Below are 22500 nucleotides of genomic sequence, written 5' to 3' on the forward strand. Positions count from 1 at the left end.
AGAGCAGCCCCTGGTCGCCACAACTAGAGAAAGCCTGCGCGCGGCAACAAAGACCCAATACAGCCAAAAATAAATGAATAAAAATAAATTTATTTAAAAAAAAAGAAAATCTTAAAAGCTGAATCACACATGCATGATACCCTTCCAAACCTTTTCTGATTCAAAGGGTGTGTACATTTTCAATCCCTCATGCAGTACTGAACTAACTCCTGGGTACTCTTCTGGTATGGGGGATACACTAATGAGCATAAATTCACTCCCCAACCTTATAGCTCTCATGTTTTGTAGGACAAATAAGGAAATAAATGTAAACTACCAACGGTGCTAAGTGCAAAGGCCATTAGCTGAGAGCTGATGATTAGTAAGTAGTAACAAGGCAAAGAAGGACGGGACTGTGTTCCAAACAAAAAGAACTGTCATTTTAAATGTCCTGGGGCTGGAAGGAGAGTGCCGGAATTGGAAAGCCAGCCTGGCTAGAACAGAGGTATTAAGGAAAAACACAGATTGAGAGGTTGCAAGGACTCAACCTTTCAGGATGTCGTAAAGCCATTTTTAGGAGTCTGATTTTATTCTACGACCAACAGGATAACACAGCAATTATGTGCACATTTTGAAAATCTGATACTTGCTGGAAAGGCTATGTAGTATTTTACATTCCTCTGTACCTTCACCAACACTGAGTATTATTATCTTAGCAATTTGTTAGTTTTAACTTGTCCACATTACATTTTTTTTCACGTTTATTGCCCATGTTCGTATCTGTTATGGACTTAACGCTTGTGTCCCCCCGAAATTCATATGTTGAAATCCTAACCCCCCAATTAGGAGGTGAAGCTTTGGGAGATAATTAGGGCATGAGGGCAGACCCTTCGTGAACAGAGCCGGAGCCCTTGTAAAAAGAGACAGCAGAGAGCTTGCTTCGACTCTCTGCCATGAAGGACACATGAAGACAGCCATCTACAAGCCAGGAAGAAGGCCTTCACCAGATACTAAATCTGCCAGCACCTTGGTCTCAGATTTCTCAGCCTCCAGAACTGTGGAAAATAAATGCTTGTTGTTTAAGCCCCCAGCCTGCAGTAATTTAGCATAGCAGCCCAAGCTGACTAAGAGATTGCCCTTGCCCATTTCCTACTGGGATTTTGTCTTTTTTTTAAGCTAAATTTAAGACTTGCTTATTACCTTTTTAATATTTTTTTCCTAACTGTTTGCCTTTTAATTATATGTCAAAACATTATATACATAAGCAACCTTTTCTTTTAGGGATTCTGCCATAAAGGTATTTTCTCCTCCCAATATTATATAAGTATTCATCTATATTTTTATTAGTAATTTCATGGTTGAACTGCTCGTATTCAATCATGATGTTTTGACTGACATCTATAAACAGAAATCTAATTTTACTTTTCAAAGGGTTAACCAGTTACCCTTGAAATGTCACCTTTAACACTGGAAGTAAAAAACTTAGAGAATAATTCATGGAGTCTTCTTAATTTTATATTTTGTTCCATTATCTAATCATATATTACTGTACCAGTACCATATATTACTTTAAAAAACATATCATGTGAGATAAAAGTTCTTCCATAGTAAGCTCTCCTATCCTCATTTATTCAATTTTAAGCTACCCTATAAGAGACTTACTCCTTTCTTAAGAAATACTGAATTAACTTTCACAGGGATTTTTAAATAAACTAATAAGGTTTCAGACTACCTGAGAACTAGAAGATATCCATCTGGAATGGAAAGAGGTGAAAATGACCTTGAAGACTTTAGCAACCCAAAAAACTACTGAAATTTACATAGATTTTTGCATGTAATGGGTACATTATGGAAGAGTTTGAATAAATAGCCCATAAGACAGTTTACCATAATTGACCTTTTATTTTAAAAAATTACAGGGAGCAATTTCCAGAATCTTATTTTATAAAAGTACTGCCTATATCAAACATTTTATATCACTATTAATTCCATTGAAGAGCTGCCTTTTTTTTTTAAGGTACTAATTCCAATCGATGGGATATGCCCTTAAAATAGAAAGTTTCCATTTATTCAAATGTCAAAATTAAGATTATTGAGAAGTTTATTGCTTTATGGCTGGGCAAGATGCTACTAGCACATTTTAGGTAAATAATATTCTTTGTTAAAAACTATGAGGTCATTCTGTTTAAAATTTTCAGGATAATTCACAGAAAATAGATATATGTATTCAAATTATACATTGAAGGGCTGAGATATTAGCTAGACATTTATATGTGAAGCAGCTCTTTAAAGAAGACACACAAACAGGTCTGTCTTGGTATAATATACATAATTGAAATTAATAAAACCTGGAAGACCAATATTATGCTATGTTCTGTTAAGATCTTTAAAAAAAATCACACATTTAGTAGTCCATTTGTGCTTAAAATATTCATATGCATGAGAAGCTTAAAGAAAAAAGAACACCTCTATACATGATGATGAAAAGAAAGTAATAAATTTTTTTGAAATTGCACTGTTATTTAGAACACTTTCCTAAATTCAGACCCTCCTTTGCAACTGGCACAGTTTTTCAGGTCTAATTGGCAACCTGGGGAGGCCCCTCTGGTATTAGTGAAGTAAAGAAGGTGGTGATAAAAGACCAAGCTGATGCCATTAATCCAGGCCTTTGAATTGCACTGGCATCTTCACCTGCATCTTCTCCACTCTCATCTTCAAGCCCTTCATCCATAAGACGCTCCTTTCAAACAAAAGAAGAAACATGTTCCTAAGTGATCTGAACAGCTACCATTAACTCATGACAGAAAAGGAGAGAGCTAAATTCTTCCCAAAGGAGGAATATGAGCATATAATAAGGAAGTGGAACTTCATGGTCATTAGAAATCTTCATTAAATCCAAAATTGATAAATTCCTCGTTCAAGTTCAAAGGGATAACTGCCAGTTTAATATAATAAATTCTCACTGTGTGCATAATTTTCTTTTTAGACTATTTTTGGGAAGAATGATATTAGTTCTTTCCACTTAATTCTAATATATGACTGACAGTATTATAAGTTCTCCTAGATGAAACCACACATTTACATGTTAACTTTCCTTCAATACTATGGAATACCCCAAGAGTCTTTTATTATGTTGATCTCATACAGTGCTGAAGAAACATCTATATTTAAAGGATATGAAAACCTCATTAGCATACCATTTCTTCAAGTTCTAGATTGTTTGCATTCTGCACATCATTGTTGACTTCGGCATTATTGTTGGGAGCCTGTTGCTGACCTCCTTCTTGCCTAAAAGGAAACCATCCAGCTTGGTGTCTGCTCAGTAAAATAAAGAGAAAAGAAAATAAGTCACAACTGTTTTTATTTGTAACACTATCAAACATTAGTGTCCTACAAGAGAAAAATGATTAGAACTATGATAAATGAAAAGACCAAATCTCCTACTTCAGGCCAAGAACTACCCCTCTCAAAGCAGTGACAGGAAAACAGGAATCAATTTAAGTCTAAAGTTTATCATGAGCTTAACTGACTCTATGCTAGATATTAAGACAAGTCAGGAGTCATAAAATCATTTTTTGGTATTTTTCAAAATGAAATTCAACTAGATACTTGTTTGCCTCTTGGGAAAAAGGGGGGGCAAGGGACAGTTAGTCTGCTTATGAAAAAAAATCTGACCTATACCTATAGGACTTACTATTGATAACTATAATTAATTAAAAAGCATATCCTCTGCAAGACTGCATCATACACACCTCAAGTTTTAAATAATTGATAGAGCATGTCTAACTGAACTAACAATTTTTATAAAAGACAGTAAAGGAAAAAATCTGCTTCTAGACAATTCTGATAAATGTTCTTACGTTACATAACCTGCTTTGCTTCTGATGCCAGATATCTGAAGGCCAACATTGATATTCCTTGACTCAGCATTCACAACAGACTACCACATGCCAGATTCCGTGCTGAACAGTTTTAGAAAGTAATTAAAAGAAACCACACAAAGTGAATGAACATCACTCACAAATAAACCAGTAGCATGGCTCCCATTACCATGATAAACCGACTAAAAGAAGAATAGAAGTACACAATGCTAAGGAGAATTGCAGCTCGTGAGAACGTGTACATCCAGTCTAGCCAGTCTCGATTGAAGTCTTCTTCGTTTAGCACTGGACCTCCCTGTGCATTCATTTGAACATTCTCATTCATGGGTCGATTTTCTTGGGCCACTAGGTTTGGAGCTGGTGGGGGTTCTTCTCCGGGAACGTGTGCCAGATTTAGAGGCTGTGAAGCAGCAGGCTGGGCTGGGTTGGCATTTGATGTGGCCTGAGCTGAAACTGCAGCTTGACTGAAATATTCACCAAAATAAATATTAAAAAAACCCAAACATTTATATACTATATTTTTCAAAACTTCCTGGGAAGTCATATGTATTTGTCATAAACCTAATATAGAATATCACAACTCCCGCACCTCATTTCCTAGGTAAGCCTAACTCCCAGTGGAAAAGTGGAGCCAACATGGATGGCAGGAGTAGCTCAGGAAAGGATGTTCTCCCAGCCTGGTAGTCTAGGTTAGCAGGGGAGAGGTGGAAGAGATAAGAACAGCCATGTGATCACTACTGTTTCTCTCTTTCACTAAATTATAAGGTAATGACCAGATCTTTTTCCAAAACTTTTCACTAATGGCCTCTTTTGCTCTTCTACAGAGGATAAATGACCCCCACACCCACCCCCTGTTCCTTAGACCCGTGTTTTGAAAGATTTGTCTAAAAAAGTACATTAATCAGGGCTTCCCTGGTGGCACAGTGGTTGAGAGTCTGTCTGCCGATGCAGGGGACGCGGGTTCGTGCCCCAGTCTGGGAAGATCCCACATGCCGCGGAGCGGCTGGGCCCGTGAGCCATGGCCGCTGAGCCTGCGCATATGGAGCCTGTGCTCCGCAACGGGAGAGGCCACAACAGTGAGAGGCCCGTGTACCACAAAAAAAAAAAAAAAAAGGACATTAATCATTACCCTGTGTGTCCACTCTAAGTGATAAATGATTTGTATTAGTATTTTAAAATATTAACGAGATCCAGGTAACAATCCCTCAACCCCAATCCTGACTTTTGGGAACTCCATCTGGAGAACACTGGTGTAGGTCCTTATCAAGTTATGAAGAACTGTGGTCCTAAAGTTTGCTTATAATTTGATTGCTTAAAAGTCAGAATAAATTTTCCTTTAAAAGACTCCCGGTAAAATGATAATATATCTGAAATTTGCTTTAAATTATTTAGCAAAGGGGGGAAAGTTGTAGAACCAGACTGTCATGAATTGATAAATGTTGAAAAGCTGGGTGATGAGAACACGGATTCATTTCACTCTTCTATCTTTTTATATGTTGAAATTTTTCTACAATAAAGTTTTAAAATCAAGATAGCAATATAAAATAGAAGTTTTCTAGGGTACAAAAGCCTATATTTAAGCCAGTTATCTAATACATTGTATATGTAGAGGGGTCTTTCATTTCCAAAACACTTCCTATCTCATGGACATTCTGATTCATAGGTGAGTTATTTCATTAAATGTGAAAACTTGAGGCTCAGAAGTTAAATGATGTACATAAGGTTATATGATTCAGTAGCAAACTACGATAAGCCCCACTTATCTTACACAGTTCTTTTGAGGTTATAAACAAGACAAGGGGTGTAAAGCATCTAGTGGAGTACTAAGGACAAAGCAGTCACTCAAATGATAACCATTACTATGGCGACAGGTAAGGTATAAAGAGCCTTCCTGTAGCCAAGGGGTTATACAGGAGAGCATTAGGATATGAAGTTAATAAAGCAGGTAGCTTCCTGGGGTAAGGTCTAGAGGAAGGATAAGGATACAGACTTCACACTGTAGGCAAGAGAGCCATCAGATGTTTTAGGGGATGGAGAATGACAGACTCAATTATGTGTTACGCAAATTAACCTGGCAGTAGTACAATGAAATATAGTAAAGAGCCTAAAAGGAGAAAAAGTGATTGCAGTAAAGTGGGTCTAACATTAGAAAAGATCTTCACAAAATATTGAAAGTAAGATATAGGGAAGGACGGAAGCTAGAAACAACATACTAACTCATCTTGGTAAGTTGCTGGATTCAGGGATAACAGAAGCCAGAATCAAAGCTGACTAAGGCTAAGAGCTTGGAGGATGATTAAGAAGAGACAGTATCACTGACAAGGAAGTCAAGAAGGAAAATGCACTTAAGAGGATGGTGCAGTTAAATTTCAGACATGCTGCATTTAAGGGAAAGGCAAATTTCTCTATGGAAATCTCCAACAATTAAGTGGAGACACAAGAGGAGGCACAGAAGATGAAGAACGGGAGTCATCACAGAGAGCTAACAACTAAGGCCATGGAAAAAGGAAATCCAAGATGACTGGCCCAGGACTGAATCCTATCTTCCCTACCAGACTATCACAAGGCACATGGTAGGTATACAAATACCTAACTGAACAAGAAATGTTACCATTTAGAAAAAGGGAAAAAACAAAGGACACAAAATGAGTGATCAGAAAGAGAAAAAGAATGAAGAGGATGACAGAATCACAGAAACAAGGACAGGAAAACATTAAAGAGAAGCTAGAAATGTTAAATGAACACACAGGAAGTCCAGAAGAAAGAAAACCGAGAAACTGTATTTGGTACTAAGATTGTTCCATGCCGATCAGAAGCAAGACTTACTAAAATACCAACAGTCCAGAGAGCATATTAGCCACAACTGAGCCCTACATCAATATGAGCCTCCCTGACATATGGTTCTTTCTATTCCCTTTTTTATTCGACATCCTACCTTCATGTAGATTTGCTGCCTTCCAGTGAAACTTTCCTAAGTTTTCTCCTCTTAAATAGATAAAATGTTCTATTAAAGAAAGCACCTGAATACTGCTAAATATAATTAGGGGAGAGAGAGAGAAGCAAAGAATAGGTTTAGTTGATGTGAACAGGATGTGAACCCTTTTTCCTTTAGCCAAATACTTTAAAATAATTTTTAAAAACCAATGAAACACATCAGTAAATGAAATCCCAAATCAACTTACTTAGAATCAGAAAGAAAATAAAGCAAACACCACAATGAGTAAAAAAATAAACTCAAATTAACTTACTATTGCATATAATACTGATGCACATACATCTGTTGCCACCATAGCATCTGCAGTGGGCTGAAAGCGGGATACACAGGGAATCCAGCCGGAACAGCCTGCCCAGGAAGCTGGTTGTCTACATTTCTAAAATCGAGTAATAAAGAAATGTCTTTTAATGCTCCAGAAGAAGTTGAAAGCATTTCTCTACATTTTTATTTCTGGACTACAAGTAATCCATTGACAAACGTATTAAATCTTAATGAAAAATACTTATTTTCAGCATTCCTCAAGTAAGACATTATAGCTTATGTAAGATGACCCTGACCCCAAGTATACAGAACAAGTAACATCACAGCCCAATTTTAATGGAAAAATAAAGCAAATGTGCGGCCAGATTAAACATCTGCTATCTTCTCATTTCAGCACAGAAGTCAAAAAATACTTTCATTACATTTTTAGTACATTCTTCTTGAGAACCAAAACCCTAAATTTGGGGGAATTAGCAAAAGGATATTTTACATTAGTAATAAAATATTATTTAAAACATAGCACCTATCAACTGTAAAATAAAAAATGAACATTATTAAAATCTGTAAAATATTTTTTAGTTAAATAACCAAGATTAGCAGACATATTTATACATGCATTCCTAAAGTAGATTAAAATTCTATTAATTCAGTAAAATTTGTGGGTGGTCACATTTAACTTTTCTTTTTTTTTTTTTTTTTTTTGTGGTACGTGGGCCTCTCACTGTTGTGGCCTCTCCAGTTGCAGAGCACAGGCTCCAGACGCACAGGCTCAGCGGCCATGGCTCACGGTCCCAGCCGCTCCACGGCATGTGGGATCATCCCGGACCGGGGCACGAACCCGTGTCCCCTGCATCAGCAGACGGACCCTCAACCACTGTGCCACCAGGGAAGCCCACATTTAACTTTTCTATGCCTCAGTTTTCTCATCTCTAAAATGGGGCTAATAATAGAATCTTCCTCACAGGGTTGCTAGTCCGTACTCAGTAAATGTTAGCTGTTTTTATTTTTACTCTCCCCTACCACTAACTCTGAATATGACTTCAAAGTGTGTAATGTGAGGTTTGCAGAAATTCGCATACCTCAAGACAACTACAGGGATAAACATATAAGTAAATGCAGAATTTGTGAATTTTGTAACTCTCCTTTTCTTCCTATTACTTGAATTTTATCTTAGCTAATATTAGTTTGATCTATCCAGAGTGAGACAAGAATAATTAACAAATTCATGAACTTTAATTTTATATTCTAAAGAATGTTAACATACAATTAGTAAAAATTGATTATAGAAACCTAATTTAGAAGAGCTTGGGAGGCTAAGACTTATCAACAAACTGTACTAAAGGCAACTTGGTGCTAGATTAAGGCATCAACTCTCCTGCATGTAACCTGAAATTTCCTCATCCTTGGAGGAATAATAGGAGCCATACAGTGGCTCCCATCCTCAGAAGATCCTCCTGCCTCCTGAATGCAGCCCTCCCCACTACTTCCCAAGCCTTCCCACATACTGAATGAAGAAGGAAAAGCAGAGAATCCTCCATGAGAGTTCCTCCCAGCTCGTGATAAACAAGTCCTGTATAAGAAGAGGAAAAGAACCTTACCCCACCTATACATTTAAAAAGATATCAATTAGTGATCAAATCTGGAGAGAAAGCCATACCACTGGAGCAGAGACGTATTATAAAACATTTATATAAATGTTTTGGCATTTGTATAAATGCTGTTAGCATTTCCCCCAGTGAACTGATGCATCTGAGCAAAATGAAAACTATCTAAATCAAGTATTAGCCATAATATTAGTCAGTATCTAGGTATATATTTAAATTTTCTTAGTATTTCCAACTAAGAAAAAACTCATCCCCCTAAAAGTAGAACTCAACCGATCTCTACCACTAAGAGGAAATATAACCTCACACAAGTCCATTACTTCAACTGTTAAATGTGAAGGCTGGACTTTGTCACTGTTTTTAAAGGTCAAGGGAAGAAAAGGCCTCTAACAATCACTTAGAAAAAATTACTATAGCTTCCCACCTCACCTTCCTGCAGCCAAAAACATAAATGTGATTACTGAAACTATGTTGTCAAGAAAATAAATTAATAAATTCCCCTAGATGATTCCCATATGCTTCTTCCCTTTCTCACCAATAAGTTAAAAACTACTGGACTGTATAATTGCTAAGGTACATTCCAGGCCCAGGTTGGTATACTACAATTTTCCATTGTGTTAATTATCCTTCAGACAAGATGTTATATATTTGGTACTCTACAGAAAACAAGAAAAAAGAGTTTATTTGATATGAAATTATAAAGTTACTGTTAAAGCACATAATAATAGAGTAGTGAAACATATTACATAAGAATTTAATATATTCTAGAGGATGCATCATTAAATAACACAATAGAGAATTATTATTTGGAGCTGGGAAAAGTGATGACCAAATTGGTGGTTGGGGGAAGGGAGTTTAAAGGTTCACCTCATTCCATATTCAAATGAGTTTCAAGTAGACTAAAATAAAGTATTGAGTTAAACCACAGAAAATCTAGATGCAATTAGAATTGACTATTTACCAAAACTATGGAAGGAGGAAGACTTTCCTAACTTATAAACAATAGAAGAAAGCACAAAAAAGATAACGTATTTGACAACATAAAATTTAAAGATACTGAGCTTAGAAAAAAATGTTTACAATAAATATTAGTTAATATCTTTTCTATATAAAGAACTCATAGAAATTGAAATAATCATTAGGACACCAAATAAATGCAAATAAAATAAAGATAGGGATTTTTTATCTGCCAATATCCAGTGTTGGCAAGGGGTATAAGTGAAACCCAACTCTTTCATCGCCAGGAGGATAAATTGGAATAAGGCTTTAAAAAACAATTTCATAAAATTAAATACCTTTAAAAATGTTCACTTATACTCAACTGCCCAAGTAATTCTGCTCCTGAGAATTGCTTAAAGAAATATGAAATATGGAAAAAATTTTCACATGTCTGCCCTTTTAAGCCTTTGTACGTACTCATCCCTCTTAGGAACCACACACTCAGCCTACTCCCACTCCCGGCCTCCTTTCCCCTAATAACAGAGAGAAACTGAAAACAAGGACAGTAGCTCATGATTGAAAAGAGAGAACCTTATCATAGCACTTATCAGCATGCTTACGTCACCTGTTTTTAATTCCAGTCCTATGAAGGCATTTATTCTCTGATCTATCTACTTTGACCTACTTCTACTTCTAGGAGTCTATCCTAAATATAAATGGCAAAAATCTGAAATGATATATGCACAAAGCTATTCATTACAACACTATTTGTAAAAGTAAAGATGGAAAATAACTCAAATATTCATCAATAGGAGAGTGGATTTCACAATTTATGCAGTCAGTGAATTGGTGTGCAGATGTAAAAAGGAATGAAAATCTCCATATCCTCCCACAGAATGACCTCCTGTATATTCTGTTATGTGATATTTTGTTAAAAAGCAAGGTGCAGAATATGTATAATATGCTATCTTTCATGTTAGAATGAAAAGGATATATTTATATGTGTGTATACACATTGTGTGTACGTGTGTGTATACACACTTTCTTAAATTTTCACTATGAAACAGTGGAAGGATAAACCAAAACCAAAAAGTCATAAAAGTAGTTACGTATTATGGGGAGAGAGAGAACAGGAAAAGGGAATAAAACGAAAGCAGGGCTCTTAATGTATCTTGTTTTATAGATTTGAGACTGGAACCATAGAAATGTTTTATGCAATTAAGAAAAAAGCTAAAGAAAAAATAACAAGACATAAAAAAAATTCAAAGATACGGAAACAAATGAACTCGTGTATCAAGTCTGCAGCATATCACACAGAGAAGATTTATTCTACTGACTTCAAAACATAGTATTTTAACTGTAATAGGATAAATTCTAAAGACAAAAGAGAACCATACTTGGGGGAAGGGAAACACTCAACTCCAATCCCCTCTGCCCATCCTGTCCACCTAAGGGGAAGGAATACTGAGAAGCACCAAGTAGGTTAGGCTCTGATAAACCCTAGCATGTGATGTTCTGGTAAAATCGTTTCTCCTGAGGGCAGACCTTGTTAAGAAGAACAGAAAGGTCTGGCGTTATTTCAAAATCATTTTCTTTTCTCCTCTGCTTGCTAGAAACGCGAAGGAATTCCTCTCTGGTATTTACTGTGAGGACCTGGTCAAGCTCCTAGAAGCATCTCAAGTCTTACATTCAAGTCAAATTCATTTTGAGGTAACTTTTTTTTTTTTTGGCCATGCCCCACAGCTTGCAGGATCTTAGTTCCCTGACCAGGGATTGAACCTGTGCTCTTGGCGGTGGAAGCACGGAGTCCTAACCACTGGACTGCCAAGGAATTCCCATTTTGAGTTAATTTTTAAGTATGGTATAAAATAGTAGTCTAGATTCATTCTTTTGCATGTGGCTGTTCAGTTTTCCCAACACCATTTATTGAAGAGACTGTCTTTTCCTCATTATATATTATTGCCTCCTTTGTCATAAATTAATTGACTATATATGTATGGGTTTATTTCTGGGTTCTCTATTCTGTTCCATTGATCTATGTGTCTGTTTTTATGCCAATACCATATTGTTTTAATTACTGTTACTTTATAATACCGTTTGAAATCAGGGAGTGTGATGCCTTTAGCTTTGCTCTTCTTTCTCAAGATTGCTTTGGCTATTTGAGGTCTTTTGTGGTTCCACACAAACTTTAGGATTGTTTGTGAAAAATATCATTTGGAATAATGATAGGGATTGACTGAATCTACAGATTGCTTTGAGTAGTATGGACATTTTAACAACACTAATTCTTCTAATCCATGAGCATGGAATATCTTTCCATTTATTTGTGTCTTCAATTTCTTTCATCATTGTCTTATACTTTTCAGTGCATGGCTCTTTCACCTCCTTGGCTAAACTTATTGCTAATACACCCTTTAAATGTTGTAGATTTATATTTGATCTGGAACTATGTCCAGGCTACACTATGCTTTTTTAAATGGCTTATAAAATAAAATAGTATGATATTTCTATTTAAAAAGCATACTTAGAAAATTATTTGGAAGGAAACTACAAAAATGTTAGCAACAGTTATTTCTGGGTGGTGGGTTATAAGCGATTTTTACTATTAAAAAATCGGATAACACAGAAGGGTACAATGAGTAGGTTTTCAGTTTTAGTAATTATAAAACAAGGTTGTTACTATTTCGGGGGGGAAATTGAGTGTACATAACAGTGGGTATTCTATAAACCAGTCAGCAGTTTTTGGAGTTAAATATGACAGCACAGCACACTGAGTCCAAAACAGTCAGTCAAGATTTATAAATGTGACATTATAAATGGATAGCCAATGTGGTGATATACATGTACTGTTTGGTCTTCTCATGTTTCCTCAGGATCTTGATGGGCAAATTATCACCTGCATTAGAGCTTCTTAAAAAGTGAGGTTCCCAGAATGCTGTTAAGTTGGCAGATTCCTAAGCACTACCCTAAACCTAGTGATTCAAAAACTCAGGGAGTAGGGATCACAGTTTAGCAATTTTAACAAGTTCACTAAAGATTGAGACCTACATGGTGGAAAACACATGTGACTAGTTAAACATAAGCTGTACTGAAGTCTAAAAAAGGTGTGCAGAGATTATATTTTGTTGGTGAATTCTTCAAGGTCACTAAATTACTGCTCTTGTACATTTAAGGCTAAGGCTATGTTCAATAAAATTTACTTAAGGACAGATGTAAAGTCTTCATTAGTAAAAAATTACAACTATAAGATGAAACTAAATCACGTTCATTGTTGAACTGAATAACCTATTTACTGAACTTTCACTTAAATTGTTTTGTAAATCACAAAGTGCTCTTTCCAAATATAGATTCATTTTCCAGCACCTAGCACTGGCATTCATGCAAATGTTCAGTGTATCAGACTCACAGATGACTATAAATCTGTTTGCTGAATGAATGTACAACATTCATTTATAAATATGAATGAATTTATAAATAACTGCTAACACATCAGTAAACACTTTACATACATGAACTCTTAATCCACACAGAAATCCTGTATGATAAGTACCGTTATCTCCAGATCATGAGCAAACCGAAACAAAGTAGAGAAGAGACTTGCCCAAGTTAGTCATGGTTAGGGCCACTGGTTAGGGCCACAAACCAAGGCAGGATGGCTCCTGAATCTGTACATCCACTAAGCTATACTGCCCTCCTGATTTAAAACATTATTCATCTAGTAATAGACTCCCTAAGTGAAGCTCAAATCTTTAAAGATTTTATTGCTTATCATCTTAATACTCATTTTTAGCAAAATAAACACTATTTCAGATTTTCTAATCTGTTTTATATACTTCTAAGAGCTAAATGCCTTTGTCTCCAAAGTTTGTTGATTTTCTCAACAGCCTAAAGAAATTATTAATCTTTTCCCAAGATAACCATGGTCTTATTCTGAAGATATGCAACTTTACATACTTTGTTTTGTTTATTACAAAATATATTCACTGTAAGTATGAGAAAGAGTTAAAAATCTTACTGTGCAGAGAGTTAAAAATCTTATTGTGCAGAGATAACTATTATTAACATGTCATTACATATTCTTCCAGGTTTATTATATCCATAATTTTCTCACTTTCTATCACTACCACCGTATTTGGTAAAATATTAGTAAAATCACTCTGTATAAATTAAGAGGAACTGAACTGTCTTACTCTGCAAAAAAGACAGGAAAGGAATCACTGTCATAAGACAGAAAGTATTTTAAGCCATTATTCTATAATGTAAACCGTGACAACACTGTTTTTTATAAATAACTAAATTTTGCTTTGTAATAATCATTTTCTGAAAACAAAAATATTGATAGTTTCATAGGATGCTTCATAAAAGTCTACAATCAGCCTAATCTAAACACTTATTTTTAGAAGAAAAACTCAAGAATATGAGACAGATGAGTCTTTTAAATATTTTGCTATATACTCCGCTTTGTTTTTCTGCATTAAGAATTGAATTAAGTTTAAAGTTCTAAGTAGAAAGTACCTGTATGTTATTACATCCTGTTTGGCATAACAATCAGTGGCTACTCCTTGGTTATATCACTTACTACCATTCTGAGGGGTCCTAGCCATTTCCTTATTTCCAGCCTCACCATCATGGATCTGGAGCACTGTCACACACTGCAGTCCCACAGCATGATATGCAACACAAAACAACTATCGCTACCTATTATTCATGTTTCCTTTACTTCAGAAGTACTCTGGTTTCAGACATAACCCAGGTCTAAACTGTATTCTCCAAGATCCTCCTTTCTGAGCTGTCTGAAAGATATGCTGTGGCTGTCGACTGCATTCCCCCCTGGAACTGCCTAACCCAAGAGGCCTGCTGTAATTGCTAAATATAAGGTAGCCATAGCAAGCTTCTTGAGTAAACTCCTCCAAGAAAGACTCTGGATAACATGCAATGGTTAGCATATCTTCATAATACATCACAGTTTTATTCTACCTCAGTTGTTACCTGGCTGATCATAAACACCAGTGGAAGTTTTTAAAAGCATATTACTGGGCCCTATACTCTTCCAAGAACACTCTTATTCACCCATCTGCTCCCCAGAAGACTAATTTGCATAGACCTATAGTGAGACTGAGTAAAAACAAAAATTTTAGTTACCTAGATCCTTGTTATTCAAAGTATGTTCTAAGCATCAGAAGCATCAGCATCACAGGGGAGCTTGCTGGAAATACGGAATCTCAGGCCCCATAAGACCTACTGAATCAGAACCAGCATCTTAATAAGATCCCCAGGTGATTAGCACAAACATTAAAGACTGAAAAGTACTGCCCTAGACAATTCTAATGTACAACCAGCTTTCAACAGCACTGCTCCTGGGCTTCCCTGGTGGTGCAGTGGTTAAGAATCTGCCTGCCAATGCAGGGGACATGGGTTTGAGCCCGAGTCCGGGAAGATCCCACATGCCGCAGAACAACTAAGCCCGTGCGCTACATCTACTAAGCCTGCACTCTAGAGCCTGTGGGCCACAACTACTGAGCCCTCACGCCTAGAGTCCGTGCTCCACAAAAAGAGAAGCCATCGCAATGAGAAGCCCGTGCACTGCAACGAAGAGTAGCACCCGCTCGCCTAAACTAGAGAAAAGCCCACGTGCAGCAACAAAGACCCAGCACAGCCAAAAATAAAATAAATAAATTAAAAAAACAAAACACCATTCACTTAAAAAAAAAAAAAGCACTGCTCCTGGGAATTCCCTGGCGGTCCAGTGGTTAGGACTCCATGCTCTCACTGCAGAGGGCCCGGGGTTTAGTTCCTGATCAGTGAACTAAAATCCCACAAACCGTGTGAGACAGCCAAAAATAAAAACAAAACACTGCTCCACCTAACCCTCTAATTCTCAAAACATATAATTAGGTATATGAGTAAATTTCAAACGTACTTTGATTACTGAAGGGGGCTACCATGAAAGTCTGGAGTCACGGATTTTTAAGAGGCCCACAGCTATCAGTTTCACTCACCCTTGCATTACATATGGGAACTGATGACTCTGTGCTGGGTCGGTTTGTGCTTGTGGCAGGGTTCGTTGCCTCAATCCTTCTGAGGACGAACTGGTAGCTAAAGACAAGGTTTCTTGACTGGATGATGGAGTTGATGATCCTGACAGATCTGAACTCTACAAACAAAAATGTAATTATTTTTTCAAGGAGATTTAATTCATTACAATCACAGTATTATAGACACATTGCTAAAAATGCACTTATGAAATCCCTCTGCAAAGAGTGAATTTTAGAAATTTACTGATTTGACTCCTGTGCCCAGCTTAATAGGTAGATATTTTAATTCTTACGAGACTGAAGAGTTTAGAAAATCAAAATCACTTAATTACACATTAGTCCATTTCTCAACTATAAAGGGCTGAGTAGTAATTATATACAAAAAAATAGCACACAAAATTTGTGAAAATTAAATTCATACAAAGCTCTTTTCATGATGCTTAACACATAGGAAGTGTTTAATAAATGGTACTCATAACTGTGTCACTTAAACAGTTACTATGAACTACTACTGTATAACAGCTACTGTATAACATGCTATTAGTAGTATACTCATTTAAAATATTGAGGAACATGCTAGAACTTTGTGTTATCGCTGACATTAACAAGGAACATAACCTTAAAATTCACTTAACCCCTGAGTCTCAGCTTTCCTATAAAAAATTAGATTGAACTAGATTTTCAAGATTTCTTTCAGTTGTAAAATTCTATTAGTTTATAGATACCACCAACAAATATTGTTTTTTTACAACATGAACAAAATACCAAACAGGATTTTAAAATTCTCATGCTTCAGTGATGTCAGTAACTCACAGATTCAATAACCTCAAACAATATAATCTCTTGAAGACCACCTCAATTTGCTACTGCTTGAAAATAGTTTGTCAAGTGTTTTATGTAAATTTAAAACACAATTGCATTTTATATAAATTCCCCACTTTAAAAAGCTTCCAAGTTCACTAAAATTGCATTTACCTGTACTGCCTTCCTATTTACAGCATGTCTTTTTGCCTCTCTACCTTCCTTAGTCCTGCCATGTGAAATGGCCCAAGGACACACTGGTCTTTTGCAAAACTAACAAAAGCTTTAAGATGTTATTCCACACCACACAGACACCAGAAACCTTACTAGGGAGCCTGATTGTCAGGCACATGACCTGGAAAGTGTTCTTTTTTGGCATGATTTCTTGTTAAACGGACCATCAAAATATGGTGTTCATTAAAAAATTAATAGAAGAAAGCCCTAGCCATTTGGCAGCACAGCCTAATTTCTCTAGAACTAATTACTTCTGGCCTTATTGGATAACTCTTTCATGAACAGATTTTTAAGACATTTTCAAGTCCCACTGAAATTTATCTGCCATAAAAAATTAAGAGGAATTCAACTTAATTCTCCTTTGATACTTTTTAGATTTTTATAACACACCTTAAAAAAACTGAATATATATACTAATGACATGAAATCATGAACGAGGAACCACTAGAAAAGTGAGAAGGTTCTTTGTCAACAAAAACAGGAGCAACACAACTGTGTCCAAAGACTATACACAGAACTCTATGCCAATGCCAGGGTTTTGTCCCTTCTTATGCAAGGTAGGAAACATAGAAAGACCCTTAGGTTTATTGACAAAACATATCTCAATTTAATGTAAGCTAAACTCCCATGGCTGGTACTAGAAAATACCATTGAGGCTATGCTAATTAAATACAGCAACTAGAAGATCTAGTTTCTTAAAGAAGCAGTTAACTGGCAGTATCTGTATCACCCATGCCATTCATCCCCTCCTTAAAGTTTTGGCTAGATTCTTGGCAAGAAGGAAAGTACACTTAGCAGTACAAAAGTTCCCTGCCCAGGAAGTTTTAAGCAAGCTTCCACTCATCCAGTCCTTTCCTTTCACCTCCAAAAGTGTCACATAAAGCTTTTACGGGAAACCAAAAATAATTTAATATAAAAGATTTGAGACGGTGTCTCTAAAACTTGTAGACAATATCTAAGTTGAAAAGTTCAACTAGTTTTTAAATTTTCCAAAATAGTTTTAAGCAGATGGAAAAATAAGAAGGGAGAAATGGATACTCAAGTCTGAAAGAACTGAGTAGGTTAAGTAATTATTCCTCCCACAGTTGGAATATAGGCTCAAATGCAATCATTTTAAAAAACAAAGTTCTTGACTAAGCAATCTACCAAGAAGATTTAGCAAACTTAAAGTTTAAATAATTTAATCTACCTTGATTAAATATACTATATCAAATACTTTAAATATTTCTGAAATACTCGCCCTAGAGTTTATATTATATAACCATATCATAATTCTGTTTTTTGAGTATTTCAGTAATTAAACCCCTGAAGATTGGATCTATTACTGACCTGCCATATAGCAAATTATAACTCATGGGGAACAGGCTTCAGGGGATAACACTGTGTATTGGATCTCTAAAAATGAAGTTTAAATGCTTAACTTGAGCTGTTCAAAACACAGTCTCACAACCCACAAGAGCGAATTGTTCTGTTTTCCACTTAGTTTTTAAAGGCAAAAAAGGATAATCAGAAAACTTCAACATTTACTCTGCCCAAAATAACTCACAGAATTGCTGCTGGATGTCAATGCTTCATGACTTTCTCTACTGGTGCTGGATTTTGGAGAACTGGGAGGAGTCCGAGAAGTACATACTAGATGAACCATATGATACTCATCTTGCTAAAATTAAAGAAGATTACAGTTAAAGAGTAGTACTGGAAAATACACAGCTCAAAAATGTCAGTAGCTAAGTAGAAATACTTAATTCAGAACTTAAGTTCCTTCCTACCACAGCCATTTTATTAGTAATAAATTGCTGTCATTAGGACCCTTGTGAATTCAATATTTTGTCCATGCTTAGAAAATGGTCTCAATACTCAGGAATTGCTATGTGAAAAAAATGATTATTTTGTATACCAAGCTGTTTTGAAGCAAACACTGCTGTAAAGTTGTGTCAGCACTATCTATTATTTCAGTATAAAAACATCTAGCATGTTAATATCAGAACTGTGATAGTCACACTGAAGTTTTGGCCTACAAACTTTGAGTAGTGAAATGTTTTCATTATTTGAGACCTTACAGCGATAAAGAAACTCAAGTAACTTCACTATAATCTCATTTGTCTTAGTTTTAGCAATAGTGTTTTATTTTTTAAAGTCAAAAACTGTTTTTATCTATAACACTTATGCACAGACATAAAGCATATATTTGAACTATATTCTGTAAATATTCCAAATGTGTTGCTATAAATCTACAACTACGACTGAAGGAAAATGTTCTAAAAATGATTAGAATTGGCATTTTAGCTTAGTGATTTCATGAGTATATTTATAGTTAGGCATAAAGCAAGTAAATAAGATGGAGAAAGGAAAGAGAATAAAGGGGGGCAGAGAAGAACAAAGGATGGCTCAGCAATTTTAAAAAAGAAAGAAAAGGGACTTCCATGGCAGTCCAGTGGTTAAGACTCCACCTTCCAATGCAGGGGACGTGCGTTCAATCCCTGGTTGGGGAACTAAGATACCACATGCAGCATGGTGCAGCCAAAATCAAAAAAAAAGAAAAAAAGCATGTAGGATCTTAGTTCCCAGACCAGGGATCGAACCCGTGCCCCCTGCAGTGGAAGCGCAGAGTCTTAACCACTGGACCACCAGGGAAGTCCTGAGGCATTCTTCTTTTAAGTCTTCTGGTTGGAAATGATTTCTGGCAGCAAAAGCCTTTTTAAATGTATGCATGTGCAGCCTCTAGCTATACTTGGGTAAAATAATAAATATATATTTCAAAGAGCATATAGCAAAAAGGTTTTTAAGGATAAAAACAGGGAAAGAATGAAGAGGTGAAGCACAGAGGATTTGGGGGGTAGTGAAATATTCTGTACTATAATGGTGGATACATGTCATTTTACATTTGTTAAAATCTACAGAATGTACACCACCAAGAGTGAACCCTAATGGAAACTATGGGTTTGGGGTGATAATGATGTCAATGTAGGCATCAACTGTAACTACTATACCACTCTGACGTGGATGTTGTTAGTGGGGGTAGCTGTGTATGTGTGGAGGCAGGAGGTATATGGGAAGTCTCTATACCCTCTGCTCAATTTTGCTGTGAACCTAAAACTACTCTAAAAAATAAAGTCTAGGGGCTTCCCTGGTGGCGCAGTGGTTGAGAGTCTGTCTGCCGATGCAGGAGACACGGGCTCGTGCCCCAGTCCGGGAGGATCCCACATGCCGCGGAGCGGCTAGGCCCGTGAGCCATGGCCGCTGAGCCTGTGCGTCTGGAGCCTGTGCTCCGCAACAGGAGAGGCCGCAACAGTGAGAGGCCCGCGTACCGCCAAAAAAAAAAAAAAAAAAAAAAAGTCTATTAAGAAAAGAAATGGGGGGGTGAATCTGCTGCAAATTCCACTATTTTTGAGAGGGAAAGAGAGCGAGGGAGACAGGTTATTAAACCACTTTGGCAACCTGAAACTACGTGATTAAAATGAAAATGACAGCAAGAAGTCACAGTGGCAAAACTAAAATGTCAACTATCTAACAGAAGGAACATACCAGTGTAAGATTTTTTAAAGTTTCCCACAGGTGATCAATAAACATACAGGAGAGGATAGAGAGATTAGGGATATCCAGAAAACACTGAGTTAGGTCAAAGATCTAAAGCAAAACATTAACAGCTATATATTCAATTCTGCTACACTCACAAGCAAAAAGAATCTCAAACATTTGAAAAGTTCTAAAAGTATAAATTCCACAAATAAACAGGAGCTAAAAAGCTGCCATTAAAATAACTAGCATTCAATCTGTCAAAAAAACTATATTCAAATATATTTAACTCTGAGTACCAGCATTCAAAGTTTGCTAACTGATGGACCAGTTGGGCTTCATTCTATTTTCTGTCCTGAAATTAAACTCCTAACCGAAGTTAACTTGTATTAAAACGTAGTTTGGTCAAAAGGGTATTTAAGAGAGGAGACTATTATCAATGAAAATCCTTCACCACTACTTGAGCACTCTACTCCTGCACAGTTTACTGATAACTCAGTACTGCTTTCTTACACAAGATAACAAATCCCTGAACACAAATATATAATCCTATTTTAGATTTAGCTATCAGATGGATATACAAAACTGTTACCTAAACCCAAAAGAGTTGATCTTAAGTAACTAAAAACTAAACTGGTTGGATATCAATAAAACTTCAGAATATATCTCCTCTAGCACTCTGAGTATCTGGTATCAAATAGTGGTAGAAAAGCTTACTTTTCTGAGAATGTCTTTCAGCTGCAGGTGATCGGGAAGCAGTCTGCCAGAATACACCAACCTCTGATCCTTTGTCAACTAAGAAATGGGACAAAGAAAAGAATTCAACTTTTTCTAATTATACAAATTTAAGGTTGGGAATAAGATGCCTTACAATGGGTAAAGTAAAACTCCCTTTAGGCACAAATAAGCAGAAAACTGACATAATTAAGAATTTTGTTTTTCCAAATTCCACTTAAGACATTAAAAGTTCAGCATATGGTAGCATATCTACTGTAGATATAATAAATACAGATAATTATCGAATTATTTTTAAAACGAGGAAAACAAGGTAAATTGGAAGTTCGTACTTTCAGCCATAATGCAATCCATGTGTGACTGTCATTAAAAACCTTCAAGATTATAAATGAGAAGGTGGCTGACTTTCTATTAACAGTCAACAATGGGATAAAATTCCAAGGTCACCAGTGTTGCTTTGCATTGTTTGTCAGTATTTTTAATCAAAAGTAAACATAAGATTTAGTTTACTCTTTACTAACATCATGCAGGACAATTTATTGGTTTTAATTCCAAAGCCGTTTGGATTTAGTTACAGCTTTAGGTAACTATTCTTGTTTTTATTATTCCTGCCATTCTCATGAATACCTTCGTACATTTTTCAAAAACACAAGACTAAAGAAAAATCAACTCAAGTGCATGGAGATTCAAGTGCCATTTCCATATGCAACCCAAAATAGGAAATATGTTCTGGTTATCTTTGCCTTATTCTGTACTTAAAATAAATCTGCTAAGTGCTCACACTACAAGTATTAAGTATTTTAAATAAAAGCATTTATGTAGAGTCCCCATAAGACCTCCTATTTCATAACTGAGAAACAGGCAAATGTTCCTTGAATTCTATTAAAACAGTTAAATATTAGCTATATCAACAATTACTAAACATGCCAAATCCAAGCAATAACTATAACAATCTTCAGACTACATATGCAACATGGCTACTAAAAAAAAGTCTTACATTAAAAATAACCATAGTAGAAAGAGTCACACTGAGTAATATCTGTGATTCAGGGGTCCTTAGGTACCAAAGATCAAGGGAAGATATAGTTGTCCTTCCAAGATACTTAGCTTTTAGGCATAATTTAGCTTCCCCTGGAAGTATTTTTGAGTGTACCATTCCTAAAATGCACATATAAAAATTCTTATATTAACAACCAAATACAACAAAGGATTTTTTTAAAAATACATATCACAAGTCTTGAAACTTCAATCAATACATATAAATATTGAGTGGAGCACAAACAGTAAATTATATAACATAAGTTAAATGCTAAGTAGATAATGACTGACTTAATCCCTGGACAAATGAATTATGTAATGCTTTGTAAGTTTCCAAAATATACTTATTACTTCAGCTGCAACCTAAAGAAGTTTCTTTGATAAATACTACAGTCATCATAAACTATCATTCTTTCACCAGCCCAAACATTTAATAGATACTTCTCTGTCATATCATTCTGTATAAAAATTATCAGTTCTTT

The 22500-nt window shown here is 35.8% G+C and overlaps 1 protein-coding gene across 6 annotated transcripts in view; it reads right to left on the reverse strand.

Annotated features, from left to right (window-relative positions):
- Positions 1 to 1864: 1864 nt before the first annotated feature.
- The window catches only part of HERPUD2 (HERPUD family member 2), a 42086-nt gene continuing 21450 nt past the window's right edge, over positions 1865 to 22500 (reverse strand). For 2 of the 6 annotated variants that reach the window (XM_082846677.1, XM_082846676.1), the window contains exons 2-9: positions 21978 to 22138; positions 20963 to 21040; positions 18276 to 18389; positions 15659 to 15813; positions 7109 to 7231; positions 4001 to 4324; positions 3177 to 3294; positions 1865 to 2719 (exon numbers count right to left, since the gene is read on the reverse strand). In XM_082846677.1, coding sequence (XP_082702803.1) covers positions 2558 to 2719; positions 3177 to 3294; positions 4001 to 4324; positions 7109 to 7231; positions 15659 to 15813; positions 18276 to 18389; positions 20963 to 21040; positions 21978 to 22136 — 1233 coding nt within the window. In that variant the 5' untranslated portion in view covers positions 22137 to 22138 and the 3' untranslated portion in view covers positions 1865 to 2557. Of the gene's footprint in view, positions 2720 to 3176; positions 3295 to 4000; positions 4325 to 7108; positions 7232 to 15658; positions 15814 to 18275; positions 18390 to 20962; positions 21041 to 21977; positions 22139 to 22500 lie in introns of those variants that run through there. The other 4 variants (XM_082846678.1, XM_082846680.1, XM_082846679.1 and 1 more) reach the window with 3 other exon arrangements.

The sequence above is a fragment of the Leucopleurus acutus genome (genome assembly GCF_964270905.1).
Source record: "Leucopleurus acutus genome assembly, chromosome: 9".
Lineage (NCBI taxonomy): Eukaryota > Metazoa > Chordata > Mammalia > Artiodactyla > Delphinidae > Leucopleurus > Leucopleurus acutus.